This window comes from Capra hircus, chromosome 6, assembly GCF_001704415.2.
Source record: "Capra hircus breed San Clemente chromosome 6, ASM170441v1, whole genome shotgun sequence".
NCBI lineage: Eukaryota > Metazoa > Chordata > Mammalia > Artiodactyla > Bovidae > Capra > Capra hircus.
In genome coordinates, this window is record NC_030813.1 from 67,743,338 (window position 1) to 67,759,888 (window position 16,551).

Sequence of the window (16,551 nt, forward strand, 5' to 3'; positions counted from 1 at the left end):
CCTCCCTTGGCTTTGGCACCAAGCACTCAGTGGATTCTCAAGAAGCAGTGTTAACTGGAGGCAGGTGCTTAAGAATGAACTGGCCATTAACTTACTGAGGCACAAATCAATACCACAGAACTTCAATAAGACAAAGAGTTAGGACAATGAAGCTGAAATGGCAGGCCAGCATTAGTGGGTTTATGTTCTCTGAAAACTAGCAGTAATCAATTAGAACAAAGAAAACACTACAATTTTTCTTCTTTTAAGCAGGGCTATACATTTTTCATAGATCAATATTTAACATAAGAAAAATCAAGCTCATGATTTCGAGTAGATAAAAGCAGAAGCTAATTTTTTTCCCCCTACGAGGAGGAAGTAGCTTCAAATTCTTTTTCAAGTTCACTACCACTATAACAGGGCTTCCCAGGCGCTGCTAGTAAGGAACCTGCCTGCCAGTGCTGGAGACATAAGAGATGCAGGTTCTATCCCCGGGTCAGGAAGATCCCCTGGAGAAGGGCCTGGCAACCCAGTCCAGTATTCTTGCCCGGAGAATCCCACGGACAGAGGAGCCAGGCGGGCGACAGTCCATGTGATCGCAAAGGGTCGGACATGACTGAAGTGACTTAGCGTGCACGCACACCGCTATGACTAGGGTCGGCCTTCTGAAGAGACAGTTCTGCCCCAGGGCTCTCATGGAAGCTACACTTTGTTCAGCACTTACTATACGGACTTCCCTCCCATGAAATCCCCCCGAGGCAGGTGCTGCCAGGAGTCCTGTTTTAAAGAATAGGTAAAGATAGGTAATGACCACAGTTACACAGTGGTTTGGTGGCACGATGCTAGTCTCTGAGCCTCCGGTCTGACCCCCGTTCAGTGAGTCACTGCTGCCAGCAACTCACCGTTCCTTTAAATGCACACAGTCCTGGGGAGCAGCAAGCCTTAGGTGGCATCCAGACTGCCCTGCTCAAATGCACTTACAGGCTTGTGTGTCCTGGGACAAGTCACTTAGTCTACAGAGCTGCAATTACTGTGCCTACCTCGTGTAGTTGAGGGGAGAGGTAGTGACTAATCCACGTAAAACACCGTGACCAGGGCCTGGTGTATCTCCAAAGCTCAGCAAGTGGTAACTACTGCTACTGTGTCAGCAACAGCTTATCACTTAATACGTGACAGGGAATTAGGGAAAGACATACTGGCATGATGGTGAGATGCCAAAACAGGACAGGTGACAAGAAGCCTGCCACAAACTGACAACTGTACGCGTTGTCTAAAGCCCAGCTCAGCCTGGCTATTCAACAGCACTACCAGCACTTTACCAGCAGACTGAGTGTGTGCAAATGGGCCAAATTCAACAGGGGCGTGAAAAAAGGCCCTCATATAAGAGCACTGTAACTGTGGCTGCACCTGGTCTTCACCAGCTGATTCCTCATCACATGGGCCATGGTGGCTAATCCACACCCTTGCTCTCTCCTTGTTCTGCCATCTTCAAGTTCCAACCTACTGCCACTGCAAGTTCAGCATTCCCCTCACTCAATATTCGGAACAGACAGACCATGCGTATAGCCTTCATTTTCTTGTCTCTCTCTCTCTCTCTGTGAATCTCTGCCACTCACCCTTGGAATGTAAGTCAGAACCTCCATATAACTGACTTGATCTTGCAAAGGGAGCAAAGTTGTGCTCTCTCTTTCCACACTGACAAGGAAAGAAAAGCAGGTGGAGAATTAAGCAGTGCTGGTGTTTGCACTGATACCAAAATGTATCATTCAGGGTGAAGGCCTCGAAAAGTGCCCAGCATAGCTCACTGTGACTAGGAGAGAAGCAACAGAAAATATGTCTCATCAGCTCAGAGGTGCTGTCTGTGCTCAATCGTGTCTGACTCTGTGACCCCATAGTCTACAGCCCACCAGGCTCCTCTATCCATGGAATGTTCCAGGCCAGAATACTGGAGTCGGTTGCCACTGCCCCCTCCAGGAGTTCTTCCCGACCTGGGGGTCAAACCCGAGTCTCCTGCATCTCCTGCACTGGCAGGTGGATTCTTTTACCACTGTGCCACTTGGAAAGCCCAAGGGGTGCACAGATCAAATGTTTAGTTCCATCATGAATAATGGAACACTCCATTGCTGCTACAGGGTTGTGTTTTCATTTCAGCATGTGCATTTTACCCACAGTGAAATGAAAATCAGAATATCGAGCAATGGTAATTACTAAGTGGGAAGTGAAGACAAAGAGGAGACCAGCTGTCACTGTACAAAAAGCTAAGTGTACCATCTGCGTGCGTGAGAGTATCTGGCTTGCCGTGAGCGCCGCTTCCTCTTCCGAGGACTCGTCTGTGTCCTCCTGGTTTGTCAGGTTCAGGCTGGGGGTGCTGCTGGAGCACTGGTACTCCTGGAGGGACGGCGTGTCCCCTTTGTCAATGCTGTCCAGTGAGCGCCTGCGGACTCCCCAGTTGAAGTTGTCCATACTTTCACCCTGGAAAAGCAAGGCGTCATTTCTAAGACTCAAACACAAGCTTATAAATATAGGGAAGGTAATACACTAGGAGAACATATACCCAGATGAAAAATACTCAGTGTATCGTCATAAGCAGAGATTCAATCAGCCCTTCAATTTTTTGAAACTTTTAAAACATCACTCAATATTAAAATATTTAAAGAGATCAAAGTATGTGGTTGATGACCTGTTTTAACTGGATAGGATTCTCTTGACTTTCTATCTAGTGGGGACCAACTAAATCAACTACCTAGGCCATTTCTACTCTAATACACAAACACAAATGAGACCACAAAGAAGACAAATACATTCACAGATGACAACAAATAAATAATCCAGAACGCCAGGCTGCAACTTACCTGCAGCTCCTGGATAGCAAAAAGGAAAACACACAGAATTAGAAAGAACGAAGACACACGTGTAAATATACACTACACTCGTGGGGAAAAAATGCTTGGTGATTTCTCAAACCCAAAGACTGATTCAAGCTCTGGATGAAGCTTTGTGCAGGAAGTCAACACGTGATTCACATTATTTTTTTATGCAGAATATATCGTGGAAAAAGAGACAGACACTTAAAACAACATTTCTATGATACACTCTGGCAACACAAACTTCAGGAAATCTTTAAAATTTACATAGAGTTAATACTGGATACAATGCAAAACCGACTTAAAATACCCACATTCAGTTGACAACATACAGGTTCAACAATTATTTTAGACTGTAGCATGGTTCTAGCTAAATCCAGTGGTAATTTTTTGCTAAAGAGGAGTTTAAAATCAAGATCATAGTTATCAAAACATAACCTAGGTCAACTTCAAAAGGTCAATAGGAAATAAGCAAGTTTCTGCTTTGCCCCACTTATGGATTTATCTAAGTTACGTTTCTGTTATTCCAAGCTGATCCTCCTTTGATAAGGATATAATTCTTATACTCTTTCTTAAGCTCTAATGACAAATTACAGTGAGTTGGCTAACAAAATCTGACTTATGTGTCTTCGTTTATCAAGAGGGATTGTCAAGGATAGAGGTTTTCAGATCTTTTTTTTCTTAAATAAAGCAGAGGAATACTCATTTCAAATGAAACATACAATGGAAATCAACTGTGCAAAAGTGATAACAAAACCAGGGCTGTGGCAACAGCCCTCAATATGCATTTAGTGAATGAATGAATACATGCTGTGGGCTTTCAAGGCTGGGGAATATTTTAGAAGTTTCATTAGCAGTTAAGTTTATTTTGTAGCAAAGTATTTACTCTTACCATGTTCAAAGCAAGACTAGGTTTTTAGAAAATCTCTTATCATTTGATTTGGCCTAATTATGAGACCTAAGTTAATATCACCTGAAATTACTGTGACTTAAATAAAAGACAAAAGCATTTTTAATTCATTCTAGGGTTCTATTCAAAAGCCATATTTATTACTAGGAACATTTCAGAGTACTAGATAAACTTGAAAGCAATTATAATGATCTTTAAAAAAAAAAAAAAGGTCAACAAAAAGAAAGAACCTGACCATTACAAAAATGTCAACAGCCTACCTTTAGAGCTTCTAAATTCTGAACTGAAAAAAGCAAATAACTGCAAAAGACTTTAGAACTGGCTTATGCCTGTGAGGTAGGGCAGCAGGTCCCTTGAACCAATCATACTTCCTTGCTTAATTGTGTAGGTTTTTCCTAGTTCCTATAACTTTCGATGTTTTTTAAACTGTGGGAGTGACAGCAGTTTTGGAGGGTGATGACTTGCTCTTTTTGAAAAAAAAAAAAAATTGAATAGAAAATATTAGTGTACATAGAGTAAGGGTGCATATTCTTTAAACTTTTAAAGGTGTGTCTACTGAGATGTGATATGTGATGTATTAGCAATGGCTATAGTTTTTTAAAAAAGGCTAAAATCCACTGCCCTATGACACTGAATAATATGTGTTCCTGGGCTCCGAGAACCTGTCCAGCTGCGTCTGGGAATACGTACGTGGTGAACAGTGGCCACCCCTGAGCGAGTGTGAGGGCATCTGCTGGACCCTGAGGCACCGTGGTCATATCCTCACATCCTCGGGGTGGTGGGGGAGAGGAGGGGAGTGGTAGTAGCTGAAGCATACAGGAAGACCTCCATACACTGGTTTCCTATCAAAAGTAATGGTGTAACGTGGTGGAAGCCGTACAGTTCACTCCTCCACCTCACCTATTTGAGTCAAAGGAAACATCCGTTCAAAGAGGACTGATGGATGCTCATGAGTTATACGAGTGTCTTGAACATCCTTGGACAGAGGTGTAGCATGACATGGTGTGGATACTTGACAGTAAGGCATTTGGAGCTCTTGAAGACAGACATTTATAACAATTTTAGGAGGAACATTTCTGTGATCTGTTTGATGTACACATTTCAGATTTAGGAGTTTGTGGCTTATGGGACTAATGTCAGCTATGGGAATAGGTCCTGAACAGCCTGACACAACCAGGGTGATGGGCAAGCCTATTGCTCATTGATTTTTTTTAGAGATTGGCAAATGTCTCAGTTTGGGCCAAATGAGGTGTGACAAGAAGTGTGCTGAAAACCTTAGGAGAGTTAACTTCTTCACTTTCCTGAGAGCCTTTATGGAAGTGACCCTCACTTTCTCTGAACACTGCCACGTATGGACATAACCAAGATCACATGAGGTGAAGCCGACTTGCAGAGAAAGGCAGAGCTTAGAGAATGCAAAGAAACAGCCGGGAACTCCACTGAGCTTTGCCTAATACGCTCTGACTCTGGGCTAGCCCAGTTCTGTAAGCAAGTAAATTCACCTTTTGAGTTGGACTTTCCACTTAGGAAGCATCTAAACTGACACAGCTATCAATTTTCTCTAAACTGAGTCAGTTTTAAGGAGCAAGTCCTTGGTATTGAACGAAATGAGGCATTTGAGAGAGCTGGCTCCACCATGAAGAAGAAAGTGGTGGGTAATGTCCTGGGTAGAATCTCAGTCACAGGAAAGTGAGAGCGCCAAAGCCACCTTAATCGTCAATCTGGTTTCAGGGCCACCCTCTTCAAAGTTGTCTGATAGATTTAAATGAAACTTTTACTCTTCTGCTGCACATTAATTTGTGTGGCTTATGCAAACACTTAAGTCTAAGCACGCCCTCAATTAAAAAATGCTTTTGAAAAAAATCCATTTTTACTCTATATTTTGAAAGATAAAGATGGAAAAATTAGATGTTCCTTTTATTTCAGACTTATTCTGCTACTGACTAACTGTACTAATCACCTTTAGTTTCCAACTTAGATTTGTACCTTTCGACGTTACACTGCCCCGAACAAGGATAGATTATATCCTTATTTAATCCTGTGGTTAAATCCTTCATTCTCATGTAGCTGTAGCTATTCTATAAATATTATGAAAGCCCATATCCTTACCTCTGCATCTTCCAACTCAACATCTAAAAAGTCAAAATCCTTAAATACGCCAAACTGTTGTTCGCTGCTATTATCTTCCACAGCTACTTCTTCCTCTTGAATTATGTCGTCTGTTGCAGAAATGAGGCTAGTTTGTTGGTCACCAACTTCCAAATCCTCGTTAGAAGAAAATACAACCTGACGCCCAGCCGAAAACAAAACAAAACAGGCCATCCATTAGCTCTGTCACTCTGAATATGGGACATCAGTGCCCTAGGAGCCACTGCAGGCCTCTTCTGTCAGTAAGCTCAGAGTTTTAATTTGGGCAAATGTCTAACTGTGTGAATACTGAATTAGCACAGTGGCCAAGTGTCACAAAGGCAAGTGACAATTTTTTCATTCTTAGTTAACACCGTTAAGAAGAGACAAACAAGGAGACACAATAATTTCTGTTTCTTCATGGACTAACACTTTTAAGATTTTTCAAAACCCTCACACAGGTTTTCATGATGACTCACCGATGGATTCTTTGGAAGGCCAGACTCTGGACCACAGAGAGAAAGCACATTCATTAGCTTTTCTCTTGTTCTTCGCTAAAGAGAAAGAAAAAAATGCAAACGTTAAGATTACTGATGAAAATAAGGCAAATTCTCAAGTTCTCACATATACCATAAAATTGATTCGTCTGTTCTATGAACTTTTATGTACCTGTGATAACTGTGGCCTCTTCCAACTAACAGGCACCAAGGCATTAGAGTTAGAACCGGAAGAAGTGGAGGAAGTGCTTCTCGTCACCGCGATCACTTTGGGCTTCCCATTCCTACCAGCTGCGCTGTGCTGATCACCATATTTATTTCCAATAATTGGTGTCTACAAAGAAATAAATTGCCAGTGTTTCACTCACACAGTTCAACATAAGTGGGTTAATAGTGTATCTGTGATGACATTTTTTTACAAACAATCAAAAAAAACAGCATAAGGAGAAAGATTACTTAGCAAAGGCAGATACTACAAAAATCAAAAGTAACAATGATACTTTTTTTTTTTAATAGTAAGATTTCACTTTATCGGAAACAAGACTCTGAGGAGACTGTTGGAGAACTTATTCCTACTTTAAAAATAGATCTGTTGTCTTTAAAAACCACTGTCTACATCTTTCCCCCCATGATTATAAAATATGTCCTCTTTGAAACCTCAGAGATACAAAAATGATTTTACAAAATCCCCTGTCATCTCACCACTCAGATTTAAATTGGATAACAGTTTGGTCAGACTTCCCTAGTAGCTCAGATGGTATAGAGTCTGCCTGCAGTGCAGGAGACCTGGGTTTGATCCCTGGGTTGGGAAGATCCCCTGGAGAAGGAAATGGCAACCCACTCCAGTATTCTTGCCTGGGAAATCCCATGGACAGAGGAGCCTTGCAGGCTACAGTCCATGGGGGCATAGAGTTGGACACGACTGAGCAACTAACACACACAATATTTTGTGGGTTTTTTATGTAATTGTTAAGTACGTGTCTAAAAGTGCTTTTGCAAATATTCAAGGTAAGTAACAAATGCAAAGTGAAAGCTATCATATCATGTCTTATTGCAAATCTAATATATGACATTTCCAAAATTTATTTCAGTAAAATTCCATGACGAATCCAAAACGGTGCTTACCTGGCTTTGTGAAGTGTTTCAAATTTGCACTTGAATATAATTTTAAGCTCATCTGCATGTCATCCAAGTCCCTTTATGATCTGGTTCCTGCTTATGTTCCCAACTTCAACTTCTACCACTCGCTCCTGAACTTTGCACTCCATCAAAGCTGAGTTTGTTTCTCAAGATATGGTGCCTTTATGGACCTTTGTGTTGACACATATCCCCTCCTCTGCATGGAACACGCACCAAGCAAACCCTGAGGCACTTTGAACGCTGCCTCCACACTTCCAAGGAGGCCCATGCTGATGCCACCACCACGTCTGGGTAATTACTCTTGGACACTTACTCAACGATGTTGATTTGTTTCTTTGCCTGTCTCCAATTGCTATATAGGAGTCCCTAGACTGAGCAAGACTCATTGCTGTTCCTCTAGTATATCTTCAGTGCCTACACATAGCAGGTACTTAGGAATTTTTGATGAAATAAATTGAAATTAAGTATCTGATATATATCAAATGTTCTGAGGATTCATATTATTCTTCAAACAAAATAATTGTTACATTATCAATTTCTGACTCAGAAGAATAGCAAAGCTAGTTTCTCTATAATATTTGCTGTGTACTCCATGTTAGGAATTCTCTGGTGATATTAACTAAAACACTAGCAACAAAAATACTTTATATCTTAAAAAAACATAAATCAATAAGCTTCAGATAAATTCAACACCAAGAGCTGTGCTGTGCTTAGTCGCTCAGTCATGTCTGACTCTTTGCCCACAGACTGTAGCCCTCCAGGCTCCTCTGTCCGTGGGGATTCTCCAAGCAAGAATACTGGAATGGGTAGTCACCGTCCCCTTCTCCAGGGGAACTTCAGACCCAAGGATCGAACCCAGGTCTCCTGCACTGCAGGCGGATTCTTTACCATCTTGAGCCACCAAGGGAAGCCCTCAAATACCAAAACTAAACTGCAAATTTAAAAAAAAAATCTGTATTATGCTTTTCAATTAAAATGTGAGTAGATTTTCAATTGCTATCTTTCTTAACTCCCCCTACCCTGCAAAATACTTGATTGATAACTTCCCTCTTAAACAATTCCTGCTGGTCTGTTCCCAGACTGATCTCCCTAAAACACAAATCCTAATATTTTCTACTCCAGCTAAAAATCCTTGAAAAGCCACTACTACTTCAAGATATAACCATCTCATCCGGCAATATCCTCATGATTGTGCTGCTCCCTATGGCTTCAGCTTTCTCTCTCATCACACTACTCTATCCTCTGTGCTACATGTTCACGGTAGGCCATGCTAGATAGAATTTTCCAGAGCACCATGCTTCCTCACACTTACAAGCCTTCATTCACATGTGCTGCTTTTTTCTGGGATTAATCTCCCCTGCCCACACTTCCATGTACGCTCCCATTTAGTCAGATTAAGTTAGATGGAAATGCTATGTAGTCCTATAAAACTTTGAACTTACTTGGCAACCAAAGCACTGTGTTTATTTGCATATCTCCTCAAGAGGCTACAGGCGTGCTGAGAGTACGCCTTTTCCCCATGCCCACCTCGTTTTCAGGGCACCTGTCACAGCATCTCCCGCTGAGTATGGGCTCAATCAGTGCTTGATTAATGACAGAATGAACAAATGAACATTTCTAATACAGTGCCTTTACCAATACCTGAGCATCTTACCTCAGATATATCAAAATGAAAATCCAAGGTCTTCCCAGGCAACTCCTTAGAGACATTATTAAAAATTTTAGTGAAGGATATCTCAGGAGAGCCCATATCTCCTCCGTAGGTCTTGGGGATATCGTTGGGCACGACAAGGCTTGCTGAGCGGGACACCACCAGTTTTAAGATGTTAAGGGCTTCCTTCCAATAAGGACTCTGGTTTCAAAAATTAATAGACGTATAAAAGTTACAAATACATATGTAACTAAGAAAAAAAGCTCAGTTACATTGTAGACAGTAAAAATATTATTTCTATAAAAATCCCTTGTCAATTATTCATTTTTACTCTAAGGTCCTTAACTGAGGGTCTGAGTTACACAAGGATAGAAAATAAGTTATTATTTCTACTGTTAGATTTATAAGATATTATATGTATAATAATGCTAACAACTCAGGATATTTTGCACTGTTCTCAATAAGTCCTTTATAAATATTATTCATTAAGAAAGTCTAATACAGTGATCTGGCAGTAGGGGTAAGCCAAAGGGTCGTATGTATGTGAACTTTCTAGATGAATGAAGTACATGGCCCTAAGACTCTAAACTTAAAATGTTTTAAGCCTCAGTGATAAACCATTTTTAATGCATAAGATTTCTTAGACATAAAAATATTAAAATATTTTTAAAATTTAGGTATTTCTTAATGACTCAAGCCCCAAATAATAAGCATAAGTGCTGTGCTAAAACAATCTTCTCAGTGATTCCTGACCTGTATAGGGTGAGCTTTCCCCCTCATATATGGTGGCAATGTTTCTGAGTTATTTTTCTGCTTTTCATTTTGTATATTTCTACCAGTAGAATTTAGGAATGATTTACATGACAGATGTATAGGTGGAGAGGAATCAATGTCTAATTAAGAACTTAGAACATTTCTCTTTTACCACCTACTGAAAAGAATCATGTAAAAGAAATGACTTTTTTCTTACTTGTGGTACTAAAATCACACCTCAACTTTTTATTATACATATTGTTTCGTAGTTAACAGTTCTGAACCAGGTAAAATATTATTAAAAAAGAAAGTGAAAAAATCCTTAGCAGAACTGAGTTTTCCAATTTATTTTAATAACATCTCGATATGAAGCCATCTAAAGTACAAAATATTAGTGATAACAGAAATGTCCAAATGATATTGTGACAATTTAAGCACATCACTATAGAAACAGTTTATCTTTAATAAAATTAAATAGAAATCATTTTTTTTTTCTTATGGAAAAAATTAGGAGCTCTGGGTACTGTAAAATGTGTAAACCTCTTCAGGGATGTTCCTGTAAATTATACTGGTAGTTGTGTTCTAAATGTAAAAGAATGCCTAAATGTACTTGCTTGTTGAATCCTACTATTCAGATTCTGCTTTATGTCATTCACATTGAGAACATTTTCCCATCTCATTAATATTCCTGAAAACATGGTTTATAAACTAACCACTTCCCCTGTTCTTAAAACATTTAAGGTGTTTCCAATTTTTTATGATTATATACTGTTTTTGAGATGATCACTTTCTATACATAAGAATTGTAGCTACTCACCTGTACATATTTGCCAATAATCTTTATGATCTCCAGATTAAACTGCTTTACTGGGGCAGCGGAGAGGTCAATATGACTCAAAAGACTGTAGATGATCTGTAGTAATGACTGCTGCATACTAGACAGTCCTTTTTCCAGCAGCTAGAAGTAATATTAAAAATAAATTTCAATCAGGTTCAAGAAAATTCCATTGTATTTACATTACTGATGTTGAAAACCACAGTACAATTAACCTAAGAGTTTATGGTCAGATTATCAGAAATCCAGAGAATAATGAAGGTAAAAGGTAATGTCTATTATTGTTACTTGTCCTTGCTTCAGAAAGGAGAATTAGGTAGACTCTTTTTTCTTAACCTTAGTGTTTACTTTCATACCCTTAACTAATTTAATTGAATATCATTTATTTAAAAACTGCTCTACCACCATTACCAAAGAATAACTAACTATTCCCAAGCCATTCCCATCAGCTGATGACTACCCATGTAATCTTGGACAAGCTTCTTAACCTCTCTGAGCCCTGATTTTTAAAATAAAAAGTGATACCATTTTCCTATTAGGGTTTGTGGGACAATTAAAATTATATCTGTGTAATTTTAAATACATGTAAATAATTTTAGAACTGTTGTTAGTGATAATCTGAGATTCATTAATAATCACAGAACAAGGATAACTTATACTAATAAGACTAACATTTGGGGCAAAGCATTCTCTTTACAGACTGGAAATATATTGCCCATATGTGTACCCAAAAGGCTCTACTGCGCCAGTGTCAGACCTTAGAACCCCACAGGTCAGTCTTCAGGAGAGCTAGTGTTACTCTGTGATGATGTGCTCAGTTGTGGCCGACTCTTTGCAACCCCATGAACTGTAGCCCACCAGGCTCCTCTGTCCATGCAATTCTCCAGGCAAGAATACTGGAGTGGGTTGCCATTTTCTTCTCCAAAGTGTTAGCGTTAGTGTTGGGCTTTATGGTAGCACAAAAGTGAAAGCTGGATTAAGGCACTTAAACCCAAAGGAGCTTAGGTCTTAGGTCTGGCTTTATGTTGGCTCTTGTCCCAAAGGTACAGGTATAAGATAAACCTAGTGATGCACATTTATTCATGTCAGGGAGCTCTCAGGCAGACAGCCCACTCTGTCAGCTCACTTAAATAAAGGTGACGGGAGTAAACCTATCAAAACCAATACCTTTAAAATTCACACCATCTTGAGCACTTTATGATGGGCACCGTCAGCGACTTGGATAAGTTATACAGTGCTGTAAGCAATACTTAAAACGCTTATTGAGTTACAAATAATTTAAGTCTCTTTGTGTGTTAGGTTTAATCTCTAGAGGTCAACTTTCTAAAAAGGAAGATATCACTTTATTGCTGACAGACATTTTTAGTGACTAGGAATTTCTTCCTTTTGAAGGTCTCCGGTATTCTCTACTCAGTAACTTAACTTTCCTAGGCATGGAGTTACTTCTTCAACAAATAAATACAGTCGACCCTTGAATAATACAGGTTTGAACTGTGTGGGTCTGTTTATATGAAGATTTTTTTCAGTACCACAGCAGTACATGACTCACAGTTGGTTGAATCACGGATGTAGAGGGCTGACTAAGATATACTCGAAACTGACTGTATGGAGAGTTAGCACCCTTAATTCCAGTGCTGTGCAAGGTCAACTGTGTTAACTTTTTATGTTGTTCTAGGACTAGTTTTAAATTCTATTTACTGGCCCCCCCCATCATATTTTAGATTAGGAGGTAAACATATCACCAGAATAAATACTTGCCCAGCAGAAATGGCTTTATATGCTATACTATTATTCTAGAAAGAATTTCAAAGCCAAGAGCTAATTTACAGAAACAAAAAATGATAACCATTTCCTAGGATCAAGACCATGGAAAAAAAACCCGTTTTCCATTTTTAATAAAGGTGAGGTTTATATTATTTTGAGTTTTGTGTTATTTAAAGACAGTGAGTGCAGAAATACATTCAAAAACCCATTTTCCACTTTAAATAAATTTGAAGTTTACATTATTTTGAGTTTATACCACTTAAAGACAGTGAATGAAGAAGTAAACATTGAAAATGAAAAAAAAAAAAAAAAAACGTCATTTGTACTTGAACAATATTACCTGTATGTTTTTTCCTCTTAAAAAAGATGTTACCTCTATTCATTCTTAAATGAAATTTGAAAATTAGTTATTAGTGCTGCTCTAGAAATAAATACTCTTGAAAATTCTGTCACAGAGCAGTTGAAAGATCCTTTTATGGGGGTAAATTTACCTCTGCAAGATAAGTCACAAGACTAAACGTAGTATCTGAGAAGGAGTCGTGCAGGTATCTGCACACTACGTTGATCCAGTTCGAACAATCTCTGGAGTACGTGTGTGTACTGTACAGGCTCATCATGTGAGCCAGGTTGACAAGTGTTGGGCATTTTTCTTCTGCACAAACCTAAAAAAACGACAAAAAAATTTCATTTACTTAACGACATTAAACATAATTTTATTCAATGTATTCATTAAATGAAATAATTTAGATATACATGTTGAAGCATTAATGCATTTTATCTCAATACAGAAGTTAAACAGAAAAGGAGAAAGCACAAGGCATCCTTGAGGGAATGATTTAGATAATATGGAAAGATGGTTAATATGTCAAGCACTTCCATGGGTGTTAAGTACACAGCTTTCTTTTCAGTCCAATATTCTAGAAAAATGTCTTTGGTAAAAACCTAAACATTTTTGTAAATCCTACATATCATTTTGTAAAAAGAGTTTTATCTTATAAAATCCATATAAGTTTCAAAGTACAAGAAACTAAATAGGCAGACTCAACCAGGAAATCCTCAGGGAGGTTCAGAGTTGCTGTGCCAAAGAAGAAGTGCTTTAATCTCAAGGTGTTTAGGGTATCTCACCAAAGCAGTCAGCTGCAGAAGCCTCAACATGTGTGATACAGCAAAAGGACTTCATTGGAGGGCTGATAAAACGCTTGAGCCCTGCATCTCCAATGTTCAGCTAAAGCTCTCAAGGTCCTTGGCCAGTCATTTATAGGCTGGTACAAAGTACACTGACTTTCTTAGAGTCTGCTTGATATGGTATTACAGTATCTGAATCCATAGATGTTTGGGAGAATCTAATGGGCCAAATGCACCTTCCTTGTCTGTTCCCTGAGTCCCTGCTGAGGATGTTCCTTAACCTCCTCCAAGGATAACTGAACAGTGAAGAACTGGAAAAGGGCCATGTTAGTCTCAGCTATCATGAAAGGATAGCCGTGACGTAAGTTTAGTTCCCCTTTTTTTCATTTTCCTCCCTTATTCTTCCATCTTATTTTCACAAACTGCCTAGAGCATTTGATAAAACAAGAGTATTACCTTTTAAAATATATATAAATTTTCAACTTTCAGATGACTGTAACTGACTTTTATGCTTATTCATCATGCAGACAATATCACTGGATAAGCCCAAGATATGAAGGTGTGCAAGACTCTGCAGAAACTTAACATAGTACCTTGGAAGTTATTTTATAAAATCATTCAAAGCAGTTGTTTTCATGCATTAGCCTTTTACTCATAAAAGAGACACCAGGAAGAAAAAAGAAAAAGTTGGTTGATATTTCAAAATAACTTGTATTTCACTTATATTTCAAGATATAATTACTTGTATTTGAAAATATAGTAATTTTCACACTATTTTATAAAACCATATAACTTTATAATTTCATAGTCTGTTACTCTTCAGCAAAAATTTTTAGTTTGAGGTGAATTCTTTAATCTTAGCTTGAAGAATGACATTCTGATAGAATACTTATCTTCTTAAAGGATATTTTTTTGAAAGAATGATTTTTTAAAACCTAGTTTTTGAAAAGGAAGACATTCTTTGGAGTATAGGCCATGCAATTTTATAGTAAAGCAAGACCAGCTTAATTTTGGAATTCTGGAATTACCAGGTTAAATTATGAGCCACAAAGAGTTATGTTTTATAACAAAACTTTTTTAGCATGCTATTTTTGCCATAATGAATAGCTAAAAAGGACAATATTTGTTCCAAGTATTGCCTCATTTTGAAATGCTGTGCTCTCCATGGGCACAAACAGCAGCAGCAGTGATATTTGCATAATGAGGAAGCACATAATGACGGAAAATCACTCTCAACAGTTGAAGTGAGAGAATAATTAAGGCATCAATTTAGTCCACATCCTGCAGGTTGCTGAAAGCCCATAGAGGGAACCTTTGTGTGCCACTCAACAGGAAGAAAACAGACTTCACAGCAGTTTGTGTCTCACAGAAAGCCATATATTTGATTTCTTAAAAACAAAAGATAGTTGGGACATTCCTGTGCTTTGCCTCGGTCATGACAGCAGAGGCTTGGAGCTCAAGGGGCTTCCATGGTCTTCTGGCCACACTGCTTCTCACCTGCCCCAGCACTAAGCAAATTACTCATCACATTTCAGCTGCCAATCTCAAATGTTTCTACTTCCCTTATCAGGGAATTTATGCTTTTTATTTTCTTAAAATCCCCAAATAAGCCGATAGTTTTTTCCTTATATTTTCTTTCTTACCCCTCATGTAGGAAAAAAAACCCTTTTGTTTACATTTTCCTAATGGTATGTTAACAGAATATTAAAATGAAAGTCATTTTAATAAAAATTTAAAATCACTTTTAGACCTCATTAATGCAAATACATGTTAGGTTTTTTAGTGCAAACCATCATTTTCACAACTAAGATGTATTTCCATTAATTATAATGATGACTCTTCTTTTTAAACACATGCTTTTAAAATGGTTAAGAATTTCTCCACATCTATTGTTCTTACTCTTGTAGCTATGTATGTGATAACTGGGTTGGTAGTATTTTTTCACTCCATTGGTACCCAGAGATAAATCTGCACTTACCGACACTGAGATGTGGGCCAGGGAGAGGTGTTTGTTTAGCTTTCTAGAAGCTTGCTCTTTCCATTTATTGATGTGCTATCTGCTACCTGAATCTAAGGTTTGAAAAAAGCTGCTTATATAAAAAGCTCTTCCAGAGAATTTTACGTGCTTGTTCCCTTATGTTGCAGACTTCTCTGATTTTTCCCCAGTGATTTAACCAGGTTATTTTACTTATATTGAGTCACTTCCTCAGTACACCTAATTTCCTGTTGTATATATATTACTGGTAAATTCATATAACTCCTTCTTATAACTACTTGTATTTTCAGCTTGAAAAGTCTTTTTTCCAAGACTCAATGTAACAAAATAAATAAATACATAAATTTAGTTCGGAATTAAGTTTAAACAGAAGGCAAAGTAGTTGTGATTTCTTTCTTGTTCTTAAGAGGAAATTACTAGGTATATAAAATTAAAAATAATTTTCTTTTACAATTTGATTGAGCTATAAAATTTTTTATACAAAGTTTGTCCAGAGGCGATTTAAAAACAGCTACATACTTGTTTAAGAAATGTATGATGGGAAGGAAAGAGTAAAAAAAGTAAAGAAAAAAGAATGAAGGGAGCAGAGAGAAGATGAAGAGAATGTTAAAAGGCAAACAAAAATAACTTTCAGAATCAAAAAATATATTATGCCCTCTTCTTCCTGAGGGACTCTGCACATGTGATTTCTCCTGCTTGGAAAATTTCTACCCTCTGCCCTGCTTCTGTTTCTCATCCAGGGATCTTATTTTGGTCATTCCTATTCAACCTTCAAAGTCAGCTTAGATATGAATTCCTCGAGGCAGATTTTGGTTTATGTGTCCCTAGAATATTTGCATGGAGAATCCCATGGACAGAGGAGCCTGGCGGGCTACAGTCCACATGGTCACAATGAGTTGGACACAACTGA

At 38.3% G+C, this 16,551-nt stretch overlaps 1 protein-coding gene across 8 annotated transcripts in view; it reads right to left on the bottom strand.

The window, feature by feature from the left end:
• The window catches only part of FRYL (FRY like transcription coactivator), a 257,732-nt gene that overhangs the window by 22,737 nt on the left and 218,444 nt on the right, over window positions 1–16,551 (bottom strand). For all 8 annotated transcript variants that reach the window (XR_001918189.1, XM_018049433.1, XM_018049438.1 and 5 more), the window contains 7 exons: window positions 13,012–13,182; window positions 10,739–10,879; window positions 9,172–9,369; window positions 6,550–6,711; window positions 6,360–6,434; window positions 5,863–6,039; window positions 2,248–2,451 (listed from right to left, as the gene is read on the bottom strand). Coding sequence is in view for 7 of the 8 variants with exons in the window: in XM_018049433.1 (XP_017904922.1) it covers window positions 2,248–2,451; window positions 5,863–6,039; window positions 6,360–6,434; window positions 6,550–6,711; window positions 9,172–9,369; window positions 10,739–10,879; window positions 13,012–13,182 (1,128 nt within the window). In the remaining variant the exon portion in view is untranslated. The remainder of the gene's footprint in view (window positions 1–2,247; window positions 2,452–5,862; window positions 6,040–6,359; window positions 6,435–6,549; window positions 6,712–9,171; window positions 9,370–10,738; window positions 10,880–13,011; window positions 13,183–16,551) is intronic.